The sequence below is a fragment of the Eumetopias jubatus genome, unplaced genomic scaffold (genome assembly GCF_037043125.1).
Source record: "Eumetopias jubatus isolate StellerSeaLion01/CBP00866 unplaced genomic scaffold, mEumJub1_p1.0 scaffold_13, whole genome shotgun sequence".
Classification (NCBI taxonomy): domain Eukaryota; kingdom Metazoa; phylum Chordata; class Mammalia; order Carnivora; family Otariidae; genus Eumetopias; species Eumetopias jubatus.
This window is the reverse complement of record NW_028274819.1, coordinates 40,834,735-40,858,839: the sequence shown is the minus strand read 5'-3', so window position 1 is coordinate 40,858,839 and position 24,105 is coordinate 40,834,735. Positions and strand designations below refer to the sequence as shown.

Genomic DNA, 24,105 nt, shown 5'->3' with positions numbered 1-24,105 from the left:
TTTCCATACTGATTAGTGATGTTGAGTATCTATTCATATGCTACTGGCCATTTGTATATCATCTATTTTTCTTAAGATTGATTGATTGATTGACTGATTTGAGAGAGAGAGGAAGAGAGAGCATGGGGGGGGGGCAAGGGGAGAGGGAGATGGAGAGAATCCCAAGCAGACTACTCGCTGACCGGGGAGCCTGACTCGGGGCTCAATCTCACCACCCTGGGGCCATGACCCAAGCCTAAACCAAGAGTAGGACACTTAACGACTGAGCCATCCAGGAGACCCTGTATATCATCTTTAAAGAAATGTCTATTCAAATCCTTTGCCCATTTTTTAATCAAGTTATTTGTATTTTTGTGTTGACATGCTATAGTTTTAGAGCAAATCTTCAAGTCAGGCAATGTGAATCCTCCAAATTTATTCCTTTTCAAGATTGCTTTGGCTATTCAAGGTCCTTTACATTTCCATATATATGTTAGAGGCAGGTTGTCAATCTCTACCCCTAAAAAAGCCATCTGGGATTTTGAATGGGACTGCTTTAAATCTACAAATCTATTTGGAGAGAACTGACAATAACATTGAGTCTTTCAATCCATAAACATGATATATCTCTCCATTCATATATGTCTTCTTTAACTTCTCACAGCACTGTTCTGTAATTTTTATGTACAGTTCTTCTGCATTTTTTGTTAAATTTATTATCTAAATATTTTATGCTTTGAGGCTCCATAGCTCAGTGGTTAGAGCACTGGTCTTGTAAATATTTTATGCTTTGTAATATAATTTTAAAAGAAATTGTTTTTCTTTAATTTTTATTTACTTTTAAGTAGGCTCCAATGCGGGGCTTAAACTCATGACCCCAAGATCAAGACCTGAGCCGACATCAAGAGTTGGACGCTTAACTCACTGAGCCACCCAGGCTCCCCAAAAATTCCTTTTTAAAGATCTTCCAATTATTTGCTACTGCTATATAAAAAATATAATCAATTTCTGATGTTGACTTTGTACTCCGTTAAATTCACTTCTTGGTTCTAATAGTTATTTTATAGATTCTTTATGATTTTCTATATCAACAATCATGCCATCTGTGAATAAAGAGATTTCCTTATTCTTTTCTTTTTTTTTAAGATTTTATTTATTTATTTGAGAGAGAGAGAGAGAGTACGAGTGGGGGAGGGGGTGGTGAGGAGAGGGAGAAGCAGGCTCCCCGCTGAGCAGGGAGCCCAACATGGGGCTCAATCCCAGGCTCTGGGGATCATGACCTGAGCCAAAGGCAGACGCTTAACTGATTGAGCCACCCAGGCGCCTCTGCTTACTCTTTTCTGATTGCTAAGCCTTTTATTGCTTTTTCTTATTTATGGCACTCACTAGAACCTCCATCCAATATAATGTTGAACAAAAAAGATAAGAGAAAACACACTTGCCTTATTCTGATCTTAGGAGAAACACTTTCCATTTTTTACAATTACAACATTTGCATTTTATAAATATCCTTTATTAGATTGCATAAGTTTCCTTCCATTTCTTTTTTTTTTTTTTAAGTAGGCTCCATGCCCAGTGTAGAGCCCAACACGGCGCTTGAACTATGACCCCGAGATCAAAACCTGAGCTGAGATCAAGAGTTGGATGCTTAACCGACTGAGCCACCCAGTCGCCCTAGTTCCCTTCTATTTCTAATTTGCCAAGAGTTTATATCACAAATGGATGTCAAATTTTTTTCCAGCTTTACTGAGGTATAATTGATGAATAAAAATTGTATATATTAAAGATATACAAAGAGATTTGATATAGACATATATTGTGAAATGATTAACACAATCAAGTTAATTTTCTTTTTAAAGATTTTTATTTATTTATTTGACAGAGAGACACAGCGAGAGCAGGAACACAAGCAGGGGGAGTGGGAGAGGGAGAAGCAGGCTTCCTGCTGAGCAGGGAGCCCGATGTGGGACTCGATCCCAGGACCCTGGGATCATGACCTGAGCCGAAGGCAGACGCTTAACGACTGAGCCACCCAGGCGCCCCACAATCAAGCTAATTAACACACCCATCACTTTACCTCCCATAGTTACTATTTTTGTGTGTATGTGTGTGGAAAGAATACTTAAGATCACTTTAAGCAAATTTCAAATATATAATACAGTATTATTAACTATAGTCACCATACTATACATGAATCTCCAGAAATTATTCATCCCACATAACTGAACCTTTTGTACCCTTTGACCAACAACTCCCTATTTCCCCATATGGCAACCACCATTCTACTCAGCTTTTATGAGTTCAACTTTTCTAGATTACACATTTTAAGTGAGATCATGCAGTATTTGCCTTTTTGCGTTTGGCTTATTTCACTTAGCATAATGTCCTCCAGGTTCTTCCATATTGTCACAAATGGCAAGGTTTCTATTGGATACTATTCCTCTGTGTGTGTGTGAGAGAGACAATTTCTTTATCCATTCATCCATCATATCTTAGCTACTGTGACTAATGCTGCAATAAACATGGAGGTGCTGAGATCTCTTCAAGATCCTGATTTCATTTCCTTTGGATATATACCCAGAAGTGGAATTGCTAGATCATATGGTAGTTCTATTTTTAATTTTAATTTTTAAGTTTTTGAGGAAACTTCATACTGTTTTCCATAATATATGTACCAATTTACATCCCCACTAATTATGTACAAGCGTTCCCTTTTCTCCACACTCTTATCAACATTTGTTATCTCTTCTCTTATTGTCTTGTCTTATACCTAAGAGGTATACAGTGATATCACATTGCAATTTTCTCACTGTTTTTCCTGCATCTATTAAAATGATTATATGGTTTTGCTCCTTTATTTTGTTAGTATGGAGAATTACATTTTTTTTCCAAATGTTAAAGTAAGTTTTTATTACTGGGATAACACAGCTTGGTCATGGATGAATTGTCCTTTTTATATACTGCCAGATTTGATTTGCTAATATTTTGTTAAAGATTTTTGTGTCTATGTTTATGGGGGATTCTAGTCTGTAATTTTCTTTTTTTGTAATATCTTTGTTGGGTTGTGGTATCAGAGCTATGCTGACTTCACAAAATGAGTTGGAAAGTATTCACTCCTCTTCCTCTATTTTCTGAAAGAGTTTGTGTAAAAATTGTGTTTTTCCCTTAAATACCTGATAAAAATTACCAGTTAAACCATCTAGGCCTAGAAGGTTCTTTGTAGGAAAGTTTTCAATAATGAATTGATTTCTTTAACAAATATATAGTTATTCAGATTTTCTACTTCATCTTGCGTCAGTTTGGGTAAGTTGTTTTTTGTTTGTTTTGTTTTTCAGAAAATTCAACCATTTTATCTAATTTGCCAAATGTATTGGCACAATATTGTTCAGAATATTCCTTTAGTTTTTTGTTGTTGTTGTTGACGATGACACTTAACATTTATTTGCATATGGATGTGAAAGTATACATTTGAGAATCACTTCCAAAACAAGGAAGTGCAGGTGGCAAACTTGAACCAATCTGCTAATCTCTTGCATCAAGTCAAGATTATACAATTTTCTGTTATCATGTAAAATACTCCCTTATAATTTGCAGATACTATTCTATGGCCAAGTTTATTACCCCTTCTCCTTTTTTTTAAAGGACCTCTAGTTAAAACTATTTCTGTACTTTCCATTTCCTACCTAGAAATGCAGATGGGAAATTGATTTTGTGGATGCATTTCATATTTAAAAGCTCAGTGAAAATCAAGTGAATCTAACTGTTCATGAATGAGCTTAATACTAGAGATTGCAATTTATCACTTTTGGGGGTTTAAAATATTTTTTTTCTTTAAGCTAAAACACTGTTTATATGAGGAACCGAACTTCAACTGAGCACACTTTTTATAGACATTTCAGGCCCTGTGAAGGGCTGAACTGTGTAAGCAATATTCTAAATTGTTAATGATATCGTCTGCCTCCTGCCCCCTACCCCATCTCCCACTATGTCAACCCCTCTTAATTCCTTTGTCTCCTCTCCTTTCTCTAACTATTCTATATTGAGTCTACTGAAGCCTGACCACTGCAGGTGTGTTTCTTTTTTTTTTTTTTTCTTAATTTTATTTTATTATGTTATGTTAATCACCATACATTACATCATTAGTTTTTGATGTAGTGTTCTATGGTTCATTGTTTGCGTATAACACCCAGTGCTCCATGCAATACGTGCCCTCTTTAATACCCATCACCAGGCTAGCCCATCCCCCCACCCCCCTCCCCTCTAGAACCCTCAGTTTGTTTCTCAGAGCCCATAGTCTCTCATGGTTCGTCTCCGGCTCCGATTTCCCCCCCTTCATTTTTCCCTTCCTACTATCTTTTAATGTCTGTAGAATCTGTAGTGATATACATGCTTTCATTACTGGATACTGGTATTTTGTGATCTCTTTCTCTTTTTTCTTATCAGTCCAGCTAGGACTTCACCAATTTTGTTGATATTTTCAAAGAACTGCTTTCGGTTTTGTTATTTTTCTCTATTTTGTCTGTTTCATTAATTTCTGCTCTTACCTTTATCATTTCTTTCTTTCTACTTATTTTGCATTTACTTTTCCTTTTTCAGCTCCTAAAGATGGAACATTAAGTCACTGAATCTTGTCCTTTCTTCTTTTCTAATATACGCAGTTAAAGACATATCCCTCAAAGCACTGCTTTAGCTACATCCCACAAATGTTGACGTGTTCTATTTTTATTATCATTTCACTATGAAGTTTTTAAAAATCTTTTCATTTTGAAAAAAATTCAGAGAAAAGTTATAAGAACTATATGAAGAACTCCTGCTTACCCTTTACTCATAGGTCCCTAACTATTACCATTTACCATCTTTGCTCTATATTACCTTCCCTCTCTTTCTCCATTTTTTTCTGAACCACCTCTGAGAAATCTGGCAAACTGATGCCCTACCATTCCAAAATACATTAGTGTGTTTGTCAACCAAACCGCCAACACTCTGTACATAGCAACAGTTCAACCACAAAACTAAAAAGTTAACACTGCAGTGTATGTAACCACCAACAAAACTTCAAACTCCATTTAGGTTTCACCAATTGCTCCTATAATGTCCTTTACAACAAAAGGATCCACACATTTCATTTAGTTGTCCTCTCTCTTTTAGAGTCCTTTCAATCTGGAACTATTCCTCAATCCTTCCTTGACCTTCAGGACCTTGATATTTGTGAAGAGTGGGACTGCTTTTGGTCACTCTCCAGTTCCTTCAGCTAGTTCTTTTTTACATTTTGTCTAAGTTTACCGTTGTTTTCTGTGGGAGGGTTGGTCCAAAAGAACTACTGCACCATTACCAGAAATGGAATCAAGATGGAATTTAATCCTCTTCTGACCACAGATCCCACATGAAAAACATGCCTGTCTTTGTTTGACCAGCATGACAGCTCTTATATCTACAAAACAGGCACAGTTCCATTGTGCAGCCTCATAGCATTTCATATAATTTTCTCAAGTATCTATTTTATTATTATAATTTAGTGATGCCTAGGGTTAAAAAATCAAATAGTACAGAAAGGTATCAAATGAAAAGAAAAAGTTCCCCTCCTATCATTAAAAGAATTGCCTTTAATGGGCAGAGTCTCTCTAACACTATGCTTGGCACACCAGTGGTAGGAAAAATAAAGGAAATTCTGGCCAGGAATCAAAAGACCTAAGTTTCTAGTCCTGGTCTCCAACTCGAAAAAAAGGCTTTAGGTACACCACTTATGCACGCAAAAAGTATTTACTCCGCTCCTAGCAGCATATTTCACTGCTCTATGCCTCAGTTTTCTAACCTGAGGAATGCACATAGTACTATCCATCTTTTCTATTTGTCTCATAGGCAGTAGAAAGATGATGCAATATCGTAGGTTTGAATTGATAAAAGCATAATACATATATAACAAAATATCAGGTATTAAACCTCTAGAAAAATTAACCATGGAAATCAAAAGCCTTAGTTGGAATACAGGAGACGAATTAAAGATGGGATGGGAATGGAAGAATCTATACATCTACTATCCATACTTGCACTGTCCGCTACAGTAGCTACTGTACGTGCAGCCATTTAAATTTGAATTAAAATAAAATAAAATGTAAAATGCAGTTCCTCTGTCACACTAGCCACATTTCAAGTGCTCAGCAGCCACATGTGGTTATCAGCTACTGTGCTGGACTGATACAGACCATTTCCATTATAATAGAAAGTTTTACTGGACAGTATGGACCCATACTATTTTACACTCTGTATATTCTTAATTGCCTGATATTAATGTTATTGCTGAGGAATGAATACATAGCAGCTAGCCTTCCACTATAAAACAAAACAAAAATTCTCAAAGCTAAAAGAAATCCAGATAGGTAAGAGTTCTAACCAAATCAGAATGGTACTGGGCTTAGTGCTTTGGAAGACCCTTGGAACTAGTTTTCATTCGACAGATTAGGAAACTGAAGCCCAGGGAAGCAGAGTCTCTGGCCCCAGGTGCCACAGTGAATTCACATTAGAGTTCAACATGGAATCCTGGTATTTCATAGCATAGGCTTTGCAGTAGGATCTGTCACTTATTAGCCAGGTAGCCTTGGACAAGTAACCACCCCCAAGCCTCACTCTCATCATCTGCAAACTGAGGAATAATAATCCCAACTCTGCTGGGTTGTCATGAAGATTAAAGAGATGATGTCTAGAAAGCGCTTGGCAGAAAACCTGGCATCCCACCGGGACTTGGTGAATGCCACCTCCTGTCATCATGAGCTAATACACTGCTCTTTCCACTATACCCCAAGCTGATCAGGGAGGCTTTGGCCACCAGATGCATCATCGTCACAGAGCTGATGAGTGTAGGAAGGAACGGGGAAATTATGCAGCTTGGCAAAATGTGCCAGGGGAGCAGAATGATAAATGCATTGTACAGCAGCAACTATAGGACTGCTCCTGCAAGTCCCCATGCAGGAGCAGAAACTTCACCTTGACGGTTGCGAAGGGAAATGTACCATTTGCATGCCTCTGTGTTCTTACCTTTAAAAAGGCATCTGAGGGATGGAGCACTGCAGACGGAGGAAGATGTTTATGTTCCTATAACCCTCATGCTGAGGCAACTGGAGGAGTCAGCATTCTGTTTTTGTTCTTCTCCCTCCAGAAGTAATATATCACAACTGTTAGCTACCAACAGAGTGAGCCCACCACAGGCCTCTCCAAGCTGGCTTCAGGGTGGGTGGAGCTCTCCCCAAGGCTTCTCCAGGTCCCTCCTGTGTGCCCTAGCCCCTTGCCCCCTGCCCAGCAGGGCGTGAGAGCCAAACAATCCTAAAATACAGTCCCCACTCTGCAGCACCATATGCTCTCCTCTGGAAGATACCACACATGAGGCGATCAGATATTAGAGTAAAATCAAATAGCAACAGTGACTGGGACTCTAAGTGAGAAGAGGTTTCCATTCCCTTCCATAACAAATCCTAACCATGTGCTTTCTGACAGGCACTATGCCATGCACGCATGGTACAGCTGCATCCAAGACACAGTATCTGTCCTGGAGAAGATTCTATTTGAAATGGCAACTGGAATTGTCCCCCAAAAACTCAACTGGGTAAACTCTAGTCTGAGCCTTGTGAAATGGTACAATTTGGATTTGCAGGTAAGGGAGCTGGGGGTGGGAATCTCTGAAACCTATCCTTGCTGCCACTCTGAATGGAAACAGAAACCCAAGAAGGGCCCACAAGGAATTAAAATATCTTTTCTCAGCTCTTCAAAGGCACACTGCATTGTCCCAGCTTTAAAGTGGCAGTTTCTGAGGAAGGAAAGCCACTCAGTGGTTCTGCGCACCTCTCCTAGTCTGTGCCTCGGCCCCAAAGAGATAAGAATGAGCTGTCACAGGCTCTACCTCTCCTGGCTCCAGTGGGGTGAGCACCATTCAGTCACCTCTTTGTCCTCCAGCCTAGTAAACCACCATCCAGGCACCTGTATGTCTTCTAACCACAACACTGCCACCATGTTAGCTCTATTTCCTAGCTGTGTCCTTAGACAAGTTACTTCGCCAAGTTTCAGTTTCCTCGTCTACAAAATGGAGGTAAAACAGTATACGCTTCACCAGCATGTGGTAAGAATTGGAAGTAATATTTATACAGTGCTAAGCACCATACATGGTACACAGTCACTGAACAACATATAGGAACTACCATTACTATTTCTAAAAAATCCTATTGTTCCAAAGCAAGTCTTTCTTAACTGGGTATTCAAGCCTGCCAACACCATCCTCAGGTTTAGCACCTCAGAAAGAACCAGCGTCTTTGCATAGACCCTTCAGGAGCCTAAAAAGAATCTTCTCAACCACCAAACTCAGTGTGGCCCAGCTTTCAAATGTCATCTGCTCAAAGAAGTTCTCCCAAAGACTCAAGAGACTCAGCCAACATCTCTTCCCTGATACTGCCTCTAGATCTCTCTGGTCACAAGTCCTCAGCTCTTACCTGCAGATTTATACTATCAATCACATCACATTTAGGAAGCTTTAGGACTCTATGTCCTCCCTGTTGTCATATTCCAAGTCCACAGCTCAAATGCACCCTGGGTACTCAACAAGTACTGATGGGTTAAGAGGAACACAAGAATCATGGAAATGATTCACATCAAATTCCAGCTCTATGATAACAGATAACAATTTCCAAAGAGCTACAAGAAATCCAAGTTTCCTGAAAACCCAGAGAAGGTAGGATATGACAAAGAAACCTACTAACATAACTTGCATTTATTGCTTCATAGCTTACAAAATGCTTTCACATTCACAACATCATTTTGACAACAACTTGGAGAAGTAGGCCGAATAAGTATTAATATACAGGCGTCAAATCTGAGGATCAGAGAAGTAAAGCAGATTGTCCAAGAATGAAACCACAACATTAAGTCTCTTGATTCTTCCAAGTCCTTCTTCTGTTTGTTGTTCCTTGATACACACTCTGTCTTCAAATGATATGCATGCTCCAGGCTATTAATAAAAAAAAAAAATCTCACTCAAAAGGAACCATGTGAAAATAAAACCACAAAGAAGATCCTCAAGAACGACTAAATTACCTTTCTGGAGTGAGCAACCTTCCTCACACAATCCTGGGGGTGCTGGCGACCCGACCTACATTTTGTTCAGCAGCTGTGAGCAACCGTGCCCAGCCAGCCGGCTCTCCTAGAGTGGCGCGTGGCGGGTCCTCACGGGAGCTACAAGCAGCCTCCCCGTGCCTGCGAGCGGGCTCTCGCTCTGCCTGCTGCTTCCCTTTCCCCTTCCACTTCTGGCCTCTTTGAAAAGCCAAAAGCTTCGCAACTGATTGTCATAGCAGCTGCTCCTTTTGCAAAGATATCTCAGATCTCTTCTATTTCTGCTACCCACAGCCAATCTCCCCCAGTGCTGGATGGTACCACGCATTCAGGGAAAAGAGCTCCCTTCCAAACAGTCATCTGAAGGTGCAGGAGGTCCCCACCACCAGGGACAGTGTTCCCACAGTGAGAGCCACTGCATCACAAAAGGGAGTTATGTAATCACACAGAGACTAACTTCCCCCTTCTCTTCATGATTCGGTGGTCCCTCCACCAATGGCGGTCCTGGGGTTCTGGGGGCCACATCCCAACAGAATGGCCTGGTTTTGCTTCCTTGGAAGTGACAAGAGCAATGTTTTCTCTTTATCCACCTCAAATAAGGGGTGCCCACCAGGCAAGAGCTCAGCAGCTCAGGACACTGCAGGCCAAGAAGAGGCTGAAACTCGTTGGGAATAACCTTTGGAAAAAGGGATGACTACAGGGCTGGCTCCTAAAACAGCCACCCAACATAAAGTACCCAAAGGGGCCTGGCAAAGAGGGAGCTCATTTGGGCCAGTGCCAATACCAGAAAGGGCCTCCAAGCAGGAAGCTCCAAGCAGCAGCAACCCTCCGAATCGAGTGCATGGCATTTCACTGAGGGATCAGCCATTCAGAACAAGGTCCCAGACAGTGATCAGGATCCAGGACACAGAGTCCAGTCCCTGGGTAATGAGACTGGCAAAATCCATGCCCTGCTCAGAGTACAGAGTTCGTGTACAAGCAGAACTGGCACAGAGGTCCAGCTATCTGGACAGGGCTGGTGTGGGAGGGAGAAGACATTGAAGAAAGACAAAAGGAAGACCAGGGTTCACCAGCCAGCACCCAACACACTCCAGATCTGGAATCTCAAGAGGGCTCAGGGACAAGGAAGGTAGACAGAAGGTAGAAAAGAGCTTCAGGGACAGCAGCTCGACAGAGCCAAGGAAAGTGGGGAACGGCACTAAGCAAAGAAAAACTCAATCTAGAAAGAAAAAAGCAGGTTTGTCAGGCCGGATGGCAGAAATACTGAGATGAACGTAAGACAGCACCCTTGTTATCCACTGGCAGATAAGTAGCAACTGTCCAAGCAGCCAAGGGCAAACGGACACAGACGAACCAGCCTGTGCAAAGACTCAGATGTACCAAAAACATGACAGTTCTGTTGGCTCAGTACAGATGAAGTGCAGAATGCAAGGGAGAGACAGGCAGAAGGTGAGGCTGGATATGTGGACAGGGGCAGGATCAAGAAGAACTTCTCATGTCAAGCTGGAGATTTTGGACTTCATCCCGGATGGGAAGCCATTGAAAAGTGAGGGCACACATTCATCCCTGTAACAATTATTTGCTGAGCACCTACTATGTGCCAGCCACTAATCAGGGTGATGGGGATACAGTGGTGAACAAGGCCAACAGCAACTCTGGAATTTATGCTCCAGTAACTTCATTCTTTGCACCATGGCTGTGGGGATTACGGACTATGTTTCTCCTTCCCCTTGAGGGCAGAGGCTGGGTCTTATCCTCCTCTGTATCCTAAACGCTTGGCTAAGTCTCTTCTCTATAATAGGTTTCCAATCAATGTTTATTGTGGGAATGAATTTTTTTTTCCTGTATTTTCTGAGTCTTAAAAAAAAAAAAAGGTAAGGGCATCATAAAATCAGATTTATATTTTAGTACATCTTTCCGGCAGCTGGGTGGGGGCAGCTGGAATGAGGCCAAACTAGAGACAAGGGGTTCTCACTTGAGAGACAGCCACTGCAATTAGGTGGTAGATAATGGGGGTCCGAGCTAGAGGGACGGTGGCAGAGATGGAGGCAGTCTTAGTCCCCTGGCCAACCGGCCCTCACAGAGCTCACACTTCTCCCATCAAACTGGCTTCTGTTTTCACTCTAAACCTCTGCATGGTTTACTTCCACCCTGGGACAGCCCAGCTTTCAAGGTCAAATGCAACAAAAGACAGCTGGTCAGCTCCAGGGTGACCGTGGGTGCAGCCTGGGGCAGTTGTCATGCTGCAGAGCACAGTAGCGACACGTGAGGTCACTGGGACTTGAAATCAGTGCTGATGAATTTCCTCTGCAGCTGGGAGAAAGCAAGCCAGAAGCATCCTTGCTGTCAACACTGATGGCTAACCTCGACAGGAATCCATGCTCTGTGGCACTGCATGGAGGCTGGCTGTGGATTACCAAGCATCTGGCCTCCGCTATGTTCACCGGTTCTGATTCTAGGAAGTGTTTATCACAAAATCCAGGACAGTTCTGTGTAGCTCCTAAGATCTCAAGTGATTAAGACAGAAGAGTAGCTCTGACCCATACTTATCACAAAACCTGTTTCCGAAGCACAGAGCGCCTGATATGCTGAGAACCCAATAACATTTGTACAGCACTTGAGAGTTTACAAAAACCCTTCTCTACCTTATTTGCATACTTCAATAACTCTGTGGGCAAAATAAAGCAGATATTATTACTCCCACTTTGGAGAGGTCTGACTGACCCAAGGTCACATGGCTTGTGGCTGACAGAGCGGAAATTCCAACCCAGGGCTCACTCCACATTCAAGACTGCCCCTCAGACCCGCCCCCCCCACCCCGTCCAGCAAGCACTATGGTTTCCCACAGTCATGGGTTAGCCTCACTGTCCCAGTCCTTGCTGAGGCTCTTCTTCCTGCTGTTCTCAGAAGACACTGACCCAGACTTCGAGTCTGGAGAGGGCCACCGGGTCTCCATCAGACCCGACTACCACCTAGTGAGAACCAGAGCCAAAGCCAGGGCCCAGGGCCACACTGGCATGAGAACTGTCCCGAGAGGAAGCTGTTGGTGTAGAGGGCTGGCAGTGAGAATGAGGGCCCTGAGCGCTGGGTTCCAGCCCTGGCCCCGTGTCACCATGTGCTGCAGAACCTGGAGCTCGCGACAGCTTTCTCTCAGAACTCCTGCTCCCTCGCCCCTAGAATGAGGGCAGCCACCACTGCCCTGCCCACCACTCAGGGGTCAGAGCCCATAAAGGTGTCTTTCTTCTGCCATTTGCAGGCAGTTGCCAGACTGTGCTGGATGGACTCGCTACAGAGTAAAGCCAACTCCCCCCTGCCCGGAGGCCTCCCCTCATTAACCTCATCCCGCCAGCAGACAATCTGGCGTTCAAGACTGAAGCCACCCCTCAGGGGCTCTCGGCACCCTCACACCAATCCCTTACTGTGGACTAAGCTGGGCCTCATTACACATAGATAAATAAGACAGTGTCTGTGCTCAAAGAATTCAATGCTTGATTTAGAGATGGACATATTAATAATTATTGTAGCACCAATAAATACCGTGCGACAGCTACTGGGCAGCAACTTTGTCTTTGCTCTGTGAATTCTTGGCACCTTGCGCTGTGCACGGCCCGCACTGGGAAGCAGTAAACATTTACTGAATAAATAAATAAAACTAAGATATAACACAACAACAAAAGAGATACACACTTCAATGAAAGCATTTCTTTTCTCCACCTCAAAAATTCCACCTTCACATGTCCCTTTTTTTCTTAACTTCTGTGCTAAGAGAAAGTGTACTTGCGTCTTTTTAGAACTCATCCATTCACAGAGATTCCAAGTGTCTCTCATCTCCCCGGGGGGCCTTGCTCCAGCTATGCCCCCTGCCTCCTGCATCTTTGCTCACAGCTCCTGCTCGCTCGCTCGCTCTCTCACTCACTCTCTCGCTCATCCTTTCCTTCGGCTTTCTCACGCACTCCAGTTTCCCCAAGCTCACAAAACTAACTCGAACCGAGCTCTCCTCCCAGCTGCTGAACTTCTCATCCTCCTTTGGCCACTGAATCTCTGGCAGGGTTGTTCACACCTGCAGCCTGCATTTCTCACCATCCCCTCCTTCCCGATGTCCCAGCTCGAGCCTCTCAGAGGTGTCATCACAACCTCCCAGCCGTCTTTTCTCAGCCTCCAACCTCCATGACCTCCTTGTTGAAATTTCCTTCGATTCTGAGAACACTGCAGTTCCTGGCTTGCTTTCTCCCTCTCTTGTCAATACACAGTCTCTATCTGGCTGCTCTTCTCTGCTTTCCTCCTAATGCAAGTTCTTGCCAAGATTCCCCTGTTATTTTGCATTATTAGCTCCCTCGAGAAATAATTTAATGTCAAAGCTTCCAATTTAGGAAGCCTTTCCAGTCACCACCTCCCACCCCAACCACCCCCCACCCAACCCTGCAGGATCCAACAGAACCAGAGGGGCTGAAAATGCAAGAAAGAAAAGGTCCCCAAGGACGGGGGGTGGATGGGATCACTGTCAGACTCTCTCTTACAGCCTTTGTAACATCCAGCTTGTCCCGTAATCAACTGATCTTAGCTCTGCCACTAGCCCACAAGCTCCTAGGATGGGAACTCTTCCACCCTTCCCTGCTCCCCCCATTCGCCTAATGTAGTGCCCGGACAGAGAGGCATACGTAAGCATCTGTTGGATGAAAGATGGAGAACCGAAGATGCACATGCGTGGCAGCACTTGGTAAATTGTGAAGCCCTAAAGGACGATAAGCCTCATCCTCAACAGATTCTGTAAGAAACTTCTGGGTTGTTCGAGTATATTACGGGGTCAGACACTCTGTTCTCTGGCCCCGCAGGACACATGAGGCCCAAATGCCTGAAAACATGCAAATGCCTCTTCCTGCACTGGCCTGGGCCTGGGAAGCGCAGACCATAGGGGGCGAGTGCAGAGGCCCCGAAGAGGGTCCTGCATTTCTGAAACCCTTTTTTTCATTCTGTTTTCATTTATTCAGTCAGCAAACATCCACTGAGCACCCACGAGGTGCTGGGAGCTATTCTAGGCCCTGGGAACACAGCTTTGAAGGAGAGAGACAAGGCCCTTGCACTCCCGGATCCGATATTTTCGTGCTAAGAGATGGTAAATATAAATAAATACGAGAACAGCAGAGAGTAAAGAAGTGCTTGCTGTGTCATATCTTTTACCATCCCTTTCAAACAAGACGGCCCTGATGGGTGGCTCCCTTCTCTCTTCTGAGTGTTCCCATGGACAAATCCAGTCCGCATTTGTGTGCTGCCTCCTCCTGTCAGGTCAGCAGCTGCACGCAGATGTGCCGGCTATTCTCTCCTCCCAACGAAACCGTCTTTGCGCGAACACTGCTCCCCTATCTGGGGAGGCTTCTAAAGTCGGCTGCACCTGGAAGGGCTAGGCCGCGGGGGGCTGCACGGGCTCAGAGACCGCATGCTCCTCTAAGAACAGCAACGACGCTACAGATTACTTACCGGAGAGCTACTTGGGGATGCTTTTTCGGGTTGTATTCAATTCTGTCAGAGACCTCCGGACTCAGCTGGTTGCCGGTGGTAGATTTCTGTGTTATTTAGGGCACTGAAGTCCCACAGTGTTGACACAAACTTAAAATTAGAAATGCATTAAATATAGGAAAGGAGGAAGGTCATTCAGGAAGGGCAGCCTTCCGAGGGAGCTGCAGGACAAAGACGCCCTGGAAACTTCCAGGTTCGTTAGTGGGTTTTACACAGCATTCGAGTGGTATTTCTCCTTCTGAAATAACCCTGTGGAAAGCGTAGGGGACTGGCTCAAACCTCAGCTAGCACAGCCGAGTGAGTGACTCTGCAGACTAAAAATAGCTTCTTTCCCACTCATTCTGACAGATCTCACCCAGACCCAGTGCACAGGTAGGTCCTCTAACAAACACTTTCAGTCCTGCAGCAAAGTCAGGGGTGATGGCTTTGGGGCTTAACAAGTACCCAATCCTTTGTTCAACTCTTGTTATTCCACGTTTCCTGCTCCTGCTCCAAGGGCTGCGTGTGTGTGTGTGTGTGCGCACACACACACACACACGCGCGCGTGCATATGTGCACTGAGCTCCCTGACTGGGATTCGGCGCTCCTCAACCAAACGTGGGAAGACTTTAAACCAGGAACATGACTCAGGCCCATGGCTGCAGAGGGAGCCCAGAGCAAGGCCCTCAGAAACCCTGGGAATCAGGCTGTTTGTCTTGGGCCTTCTCCTAATTCCTAGCTAGCCTCTCTGGGCCTCAGTTTCCTCAACTGTAAAAGGAGGCTAATCGTTCCCAGTCTGGCCTATTTCACAGCATCATGCTGGGCGCAAATGACATAAGGGACGTGGAAGTTATTTTCCTTCAGACAGTAATCCTATCAGAAAGATGGATGACAGGGGCGGGACAGGCCGGACAGGCAGCGAGACGGGAAATGAGGCTGGCCCGCGGGAACGGGCAGGCATGCCGAGCGGCCCAGGAGCTAGAGCAGATCTAGACTCACAGCTTCCTTTCACGTTGCCCCCTCTGCGGGAATGTCCTTATCCCTTTGCCACGCTCCTCCTCGTTTTTAAGAACCCAGTTCAAACAACATTTCTGTCCATGGGTGTCTTCGGCGTAAATCACTCCATCGTCCCTGTTCCCTTGGCCTTTCATACACACCTCTCACAGCACGTTCACTCTGTCCAGTAAGGATTTACCTACAAACCTGGAGTTCTTTGAGGACCAGACATGAAATCTTTACCTTTGTATCCACACACACCCTCCACCCCCACTGTGTGGTCAATATAGGCACGTGGCAGGCGTCAACCAATGTTTACTGGGTTGACTATGGAATAGGCAAGATCCCAAAGCCAAGGAGGAGGTAAACTCAGGAAAGCAGGAAAGGTGGAAGAGCACACAAAGAACCCACAGAAGGGGTGGCAGGTGGGGAACCCAGGAAGTACTGTCACAGAGGTCTGCCTGCCCCTGGCAATAAGGTCACAGCCACAGGGACAGCCATCAAAGCTGAACTGCAAGTCCTGGGGGGACCAGGCAGCAGCATCACACTAAATCCCAATGACCTAAACTGGAACAGAAGGCCCTTGGGGACAAGGAACAAGGGCAGAGAACAGAGCCAAGGCAAAGAGGCAGAGAAAGGCTCGAGTGGTACTGAAGCCTGGAACCTCTGGATTAGTTAAAACGCCCAGGTCTGCCATAGTTGAGCTAGCAGCTAGGGGTCAAGTGATCTTGACTATGACCCTGAGGGACTCCAGGGGCAGGAATCATTATAACTTTATGTAGTGATCATTTCCATAAAATAAGAATCAGATATGGAAGGGTCTCTTAGATCTGTAAGAAACATCAAGAAACACCTGGTCTAACATCCCCCACCTACATCTGAGGGAACTAAGGGTACAGGAGGAAAAGGGGCTTGCCCAAATTCACTCAATCCAGGCAGAAGCAAAGCTAGAAGCCAGGTCTCCTGACTCCCAATCCTCATCCCCTCAGAGGCTGTTTGCCTTCAGTCGAGCCAGTCTTCTGATGGTCCCATGCACATATTGGGTGCCCCGCCCTAGCTGCTTCAGAATCCTGGGGAGCCCCAACATACCCACTAGGTGAACACAAGCACTTCTGCCCCACTGTGAAATGCATGCTTCCACCTTTGGGCAGAGTTTAGAGCCAAAGTTCCATGGGAATTATGCAGGTGGCAGCCCCACCTGGGGCCGGGGAAGCTGTTGTGGTTCACACACACTCTGTCCAGATATGTACATGGGGGGATTAATCCCCATTACTCTGCTACCCCTGGAGTTTTCCAAGAGTGGCTAGAGGGGCCGAGTATCTAAGGCCAAGCTGATGGAACATGAAACAACATAGTCTTCACCGTAGTAAGAATATTAAAGAAAGGCCTGCCAGGGCTACAATCTCAAAGTCTTTCTCAGGCTGGTAATGAGACATGGCTCAGAAGAAAGAATTGAGACTCTCAGGATCAGAGACTCTGCATCCCAAACTCCCAAAACTTCCATCCAAGTGAGGATACATATGCAAAAGGACAGATGCAATTTTGCTTCATCTATAAGGAAAGTATGTGAGCTTCAAATACTTCAAGTTCAAGTCCCAGCCCCGCTGTTTACCTACTGTGTGATCTGGGGCCAGTGACTTACCCATCCTGAGCCTGAGTCTCCCTACTCATAAAGCAGTGATTATAACACTTGCACCCAGTTTTATTGTGAAGATGAAATCATACACGTAAAGTTTTTGGTGTGTTTATATACCGCCAAGTCACGGTGTGTTTATTTGCTTTCCTTTGTTCACAAAAAGGGATGGTTACACCACCTGCGCTTCTCCCTTCTGTGTGGCTGTCACTCTGGATCCCAGACATCTTGCTCCTCACTCTGCTTATCCCTTGGACATATAAGGCAACTGGTCAGCTATGGGCCACACTCAATTCGTTGAAGGTCAGGAATCATTAGCTTAGTTCAAGGCTGTTCCTGCTCCCCAGGTGTCCCTGGACCTCCCTGGCCAAGCCCCTCCCAGGGCAACACCTAGTTTAGTAGGGCTTTTTATCTTTTCCAAGGTGAATCCACTCCCAGCAGCTTAGAGCTGCCCACTGGCCTGGCTCTGGGCCTCAGGAAAATAGATGCCTGACAGGTCAGACCTGAACATCAACAGCGGGGATAACTCCCAGACGAAATTTAGCAAAAGGACACAGCCTGGGGTCTGAACCTGCAGGGAAACCGGCAAGAATACACACCAGCACCCCAGAGATTGGAGGAGAGATGGAGGGGACACTAAAATGAAGCCCCAAGGCTCAGGGCTCAAGCCAACTCCTCAGAGAGCCCCACCAAGAACCTAAACAAAAGTCACCTCAATGTCAGCCTCTTACGCTGTTTTTATGTGTGCCCTGGCCATATCTGTCACAGTACTATACACATGATGGTCACTACATGGTGTTAAAAGGCAAAGAAGAGAAAGGGCCCAACAGTTACTGAGTGCCTGCCACATGCCAAGAACCCTATGTGTAGTCCTCATTGATGACACTTTGTGGTAGGCATTATGATCCTCATCTTGCCAATGAAACCAGAGACTCCGAAAAATCCATGAAGCCTCTGGGCCTCTGCTATGCTATCTAACCACAAAGTCTTAAATGTTCTGAGAAAGACAAAGAAGAGTAAAGGGTCTAAAGCACTCGGTGCCAAACTCTCAGCACCTTCCCTGGCTAAGCAGACAATACGAGCTAAAATAGTGCATTCCCTCATTCACTGCTGGGGGAGTCAACTCCTTTCAAACAGAATCTAGAGAAATACAGCAAAAGTCATAAAGATGTTCATGGCCTTTGCCCCTGCAATTTCATCCCCAAGACTGTATCTTAAAGAAACAGTTCAAAAGGGTATTCACTGCAGAGTCCACCATAGTGACAAAAAAGAGAAAATGAGATAAATGTCCAACATTCAAAGAATGGTTTGGAAAATCCCAGAACCTTTGACTCATATAATGTTATATGGCCCATTTTAAATGACCTTAGAGATCAGGAAGAAATAAAGCAAGCATTTGTGATCAAATAAATGAAGACTGAATACAAAACATCATGAATGCTATCACTATATATTTGTAAAGGAGGTACATGCGTATATGCAAAAAGGAATGCAGTTGTGAGGGTGGTTAAGATTAGGGATGGTATTATTATTATTATTATTATTATCATTATTATTACCATGTCTAAATTGCCTTTGTGGTTTTGTTTAATGAGTGTCTTTTCAATTAAATAAAGAGAGAGCGAGAAAGACAGACAGACTTAAACCCCAGCACTAAAGAAAGGCCCAGGAGGAGCAGGTCTGGGATGTGAAGCAGAAATTGAGAACCGTCCTACATACCCGGAAGGAGAAGGCCAGGCAGGCCCCAGGGGAAGGGAAGCCCTCTAGGTATGAAGAGGGTTGTAATTAGTCTGATGCTAATTACAGAAGTCTCGCTAGCTTATTAATTTTTCTGACAGACTCTGAATGAAGACTGAATTCCTTCATTAAGCCAACTTGGGTTCAGAGGCACATTTCCTACATGGCCTTTCTCATTCTTCTCAAAAAAACCTAGCCTTTTCTTTTTTTTAAGGACAGCAGTAAAGTAAAATTTAGTAACAGAAACACACACCCTGGAGAAATTAAGACTCCTGCCTTAAATGTAGAAATTCAAGACATTTCAGGGAATTAAAGGGGCTTGAATAAGGAACTGAACTACAATATTTTCCACGCTGGGAAATACAAACAGAAGTGCATAATACTTAGCTCAGTATAAAGGCCCCCTTGATCAGGTTCCAACCTGTCTTTCTGATACTACCTCATATTCGCCCCCACAGACACCCCCTGCTCTAGCCAAACTGAACTACCATGGATCCCCAAATACTTTCTTCACTTTCCTACCCCCATAACCCTGTTCTGGCTACTGTGCCTACCTGAAAGTCCTCTTCTCTCTTACAGCTGCTTGCTCAAGTCCGTCCCATCCTCCAAGGCACAGCTCAAAGCCATGTCCTCCATGACACTGGCCTAACCCAATCCCCAGAGCCTGAATCCATCTCTCACTCTTTGAAGCAGACCCAAAGTACTTGCAAACTCTCTAAAGGAGCTACACCCAGTCTGCCTTGAAGTACAGTTATCCGGGTACCTTCCTTTTCTACCATATTGAACCCCAAGCAACTTGAGGCAAGGACCCCTTCAGAGTCCTGCAGGGAACCCACCACAATGTTCCCACTAGAAGCACACAGTAGGCCCGCAGTCAACGCTTCAAAGCAAGACAAGGAAAAGAGATGCATCACTTCTATGGAAAGTCACTTCCTACCTCAGCTGCTCCTGTTAAGCAAGGCAGAAAGGAAGGCATGCTCTTCGGAGGTCCTGAGCAGGGGTGTGATGGATCCTGACTTTGTAGTTTCCAGTCTTCACGAGACTCCAACTTCCTCCCTAGTTGACCATAGTCCGCTCGACCCCAGGTAAACACCTTGCCAGTTTCTAAAAACAAACATTAGTTGAATTAAGGTTACATTCCACAGCTCTGCTCTCACGGGCAGGCAATGAATTATAAGAGGAAGTGTAAACATTTATTTTAGTACCAGCTACCACAGACCAGGAGCCATCCTTTCTTCCTGTAGGGAGAGCACAACTAGTCACACTTTCACAGACATGGGGCCTGAGGTTCAGAGGGGAGAAATGGCATGACCAAGATCAAACAACAGTGAGCGCCAGAGCTCAGATTCCAGCGGAGGCAGAGTCCAAAGCCTGCACGCCTGTATTTTAACAGACAGGGACAGGGTGACAGGGAACTCTCTGACCACACCTTATGGCCTCCCCACCCCACCTTGTGCTTTGCCCAGAAGTCTGTTCTCAGGCCGTCAGCCACCTTGAAGTCCCCGAGGCTCCTGCCTTGCCCCATGCCACAATCTCTTAGCATCTTCCTCCTAGCACAATTTAATGGCCAGCTTCATGTGTTTTCTCTCCACATAAGAGGACCTTCAGACTCTTGCTCTTACCCAAAGAAGCAATTCTCATAGTCCCAAGGCAAGTGTTTATGTGAGCTGGAAGGAAGGGAGTGAGAGAAGGGAAAAAAGACAAAATCATTTACAGCCAGGAAAGCCTCAGTCCCCCAGACGCACCACCTGGGAAGCTGGCCAGTGCAGAAGATGATTGAAGAAAATGGGAGTTTGGAAAAAGAGAAATGCCTTTCTTCTCCCAGATAAGAAAAAATTCACCAAACTCGTTCAGTTGTACCAAGTGCCACATTTGTTATTTCAACAGAAATGCAAAATCCGATGAGGCATAGATTATTAACAGATTCTCTGCAATAAATATGCATAACCATGTGCGCTGTATAAATTCTTTATACATGTTTATTTTCACAAAGAAAAACTTTGCTTAAGAGACAAAACACTAAGCAATGCATATTAAATACTAGACAAATCTACTACTATGATACTACTGTGTTTAGTATCAAAGCTTCATCTGGCCCCATATTCAACATACGGTTTGCAGTGTCAGCTACAATACAACCACAGACTCATGGGGGAAATGTCAGAATACTGAAGGGATGCAGTTCAGAGAATCAATCTGCTCACAGATACCACGTAGATACCAAGGAGTCCACAAGAAGTTGTGAGCTTCCTCACAGAGGGAAGAAAGTCTGTGTAGCCCGTGGGGTATCAAGTATGCAATAGGAACCGGGAGTGGATCCACTCAGATGTGCTATTCCATGGCCTCACAAGTGTGGTTCCTTTTGCCGTGGATGCCCTTTCCTTACATTAGTCATTTGATAAACTATGGCTCTACCTGTACAGTCCAGCTCACGTACCACCAGCTCTGTGAAACCTTTTCTGACCCCTCAATCCCTCACAGAAAGGATGAAACTCACCCTCCTGTGGGCCACCTTTATTACAATACTCATCAACTCCTATGTTCCCATTTAACAGGTGAAAAGTTAAGGTTCAGAGAAGTGACCAGCCCAGGGTCACACAGCTAAGCCACATCTCCTTCTTCTAGCCCATGGTACCATTCTGTATTGGTTATTCACACAGGGTCTGCATCAATGGATAACCAACACTCAACACTCAAAACTTTTCCCTCACTTCTGTAGGACCCACAAAAAAACCCATGTGCCCAGGACCCACAAAGCACCCAAAACTAGCAAACTGTCCCTCTACTTGAGCTCGGTAGGATATATAACCAGACTACCCTAGAAAGGAGAGTCCAAAGAAGCTAGAGGATGAGACTGTTACTTCTTAACTTACCCTACATTCTTCTGCTGGAAAGAACTGGCAAGTCGCTATCTGCAAGACTATCAAAGAACTATGTTATCACAAATCCCAAAATGAATCCTTTCTTATCAAGTAAGACATCTTAGAATCTTCTCTCCTATTGATTACTGATGTCCAAGGCAAGCAAGACTGCCAGGATATGGTGCCGCCATTATTGCATCTCCAATAGCAATTCAACCATTCTACTTACATAGCACTTTTCACCTTCAAAGCACTTTACAAAGATTAACTAATTAATTCTCATGTTCCCTGAGGAGGCCACAGACATTCTATTAGAGACAAGCCCAAAAACCAGGCTGACTGGATGTCCAGCCTTCACTCTCCAGCTTAAGTTTGCTCAGTCAGGTAGGTGCATTCTCTGAAGCTATGTTTCTCCCCAAAATAGACCCTGCATCAGAAGGCTCACAGAAGACAAAGGAGATTCTTATTTTTCCTTTTCTTTTAAACAGACACTTACTGACCATTTCCTAGGTGCCCAGCACATTCAGAGCCACTATCTCAATTAAACCTCAAAATAGTTCTACATAGTAGAGATTACTAAACTTATTTCACAGATGAGGTTAAATGACTTGGTCAAGACCAAACAATCAGCAGGTGGTAGAATCGAGATTAAAACCTGTGTTTTCTGACTCCAAGACCATTGGTAGCTCCACTGACTGCCCAGCTGCTGTCAATTCTCACAGTGTTTGAGGAGGGGGAAAGTTCAGATCAAATGGGTAGGTTCTGTGTACCCGCTCTTCCCAGGATGCCTTGCACAACTCAGGACTGTAAGTGCTGAAATAAAGGCATTTAAACACAACGGTGATGATTTTAGGTCACCTGGAGTAAAAAGAAAACAATGAATCCACGTACAAAAAAATGTTCACTAATGCACTGTAGACAAAAATATGTCTCAAGCAGAAGGATGCTTTCAAATCCCAGGAGATTCAGAGCACGAATGTAACAAATGAATTTTTTCCTTACAGTCAAGAATTATATATAACTGTGACAAAAGATACATACCTTAATGTCATCCAAAAAGTATAGGTATGTGTCTTCAGATAAATGAGAAAAAGGACCAACCGCACAAAATAAAGTCAGCAAATAAAATATCATTTCAAGGCATGCCCATGTGCGAATGGACATAGAATGACTATGGAGCCAAGACGTTGAGTATAGGCGGCAAAAGATCCCAACACCACACAGAACACAACAGGGGCCAAGTAAGTAGCATTGACAAAGAATGCCTAAAGAACTTGGGAGGATTTCAGGCCAGAATTGTCCTGGCAGGCTTGATGGAACAAGTGAGACTGAAGGTGAACTTCTAGATAGGAAAAGAAAATGGGAGAATGAGGGAGAACACTCTAGGAGTGGGGAGAGGGGACGAGCGATGACAGAACCAAAAGGCACAAGGTGGGGCAGGGGGAGAGAGAGTGAGGGTCACGAGGAAGAGGGACTGCAAGGAGGAGTCAGGACTGCGGGCTGGGGTCACCACAGGGAAATGCCAGGCTCGGGGTCTGGATCCCACCTTCCAGACCAGGCCAAACTTGCTGGCTTGCACTGCCCTGTTAGTAAGATATTTTTTGACATACCATATATATGTATATACACATATACACCTGTATACACATATACATATAAATTCATCCATTTGTTAAAATATACACTTGTATCATATACATATATCAATTATGAGTATACCCTTATTTAAAAATATACGGTGTAAAATATACTCAAAGGAGAAAATTTAAAAGAATGAGATAAAAATACATAAAAGAAATCATAATTTGTTCTTCCCACACCCTGGCAATTCATCTCACATGCTCACTTTAGGAACTGCTGCTAACTAGACCATGGGGAGACTGCAGATGGGGAGCAGGGGTGGGGCCTGGTCAGAGGAGTGTTTGGGAACGGAGCATCTGGCAAAGGTGGAGGGACCGGCAATACAAATATGCACAGCTAACACTTGTGTCGCACCTACTGTGTACTATGTACTGGTCTAAGCATTCTCTATATGGTATCCTGTGTATCACTCTTCCCAGCCCCATTTGGTGCACAAGGCACTAGGCACTTATCCAAAGGCACAGCAGTAGTAAGCGAAAGGGAAGGAAGAAAGTCACTACAATTACACAAGCCTAAGACAGATTGGGGCTGAACCTAAGGTTGAAGTCCCAGGGGGAAAACAACTTAAGAATTTGCAAGGCTTGGCACCCCATCAGATGTCAGAGAAAGGGAACAGGAGGAGATGAACACCACTCTGAGATTTGAGGATTTCAAGGTTGGTGGGAAGGTGGTGGT

General features: G+C 44.4%; 1 protein-coding gene across 8 annotated transcripts in view; it reads right to left on the bottom strand.

Moving 5' to 3' along the window:
• SERGEF (secretion regulating guanine nucleotide exchange factor) overlaps positions 1-24,105 on the bottom strand; it is a 216,591-nt gene that overhangs the window by 148,765 nt on the left and 43,721 nt on the right. For 7 of the 8 annotated variants that reach the window (XM_028116952.2, XM_028116953.2, XM_028116954.2 and 4 more), the window contains one exon: positions 19,866-20,032. In XM_028116952.2, coding sequence (XP_027972753.1) covers positions 19,866-20,032 — 167 coding nt within the window. Of the gene's footprint in view, positions 1-8,713; positions 8,969-19,865; positions 20,033-24,105 lie in introns of those variants that run through there. The other variant, XM_028116958.2, reaches the window with a different exon arrangement.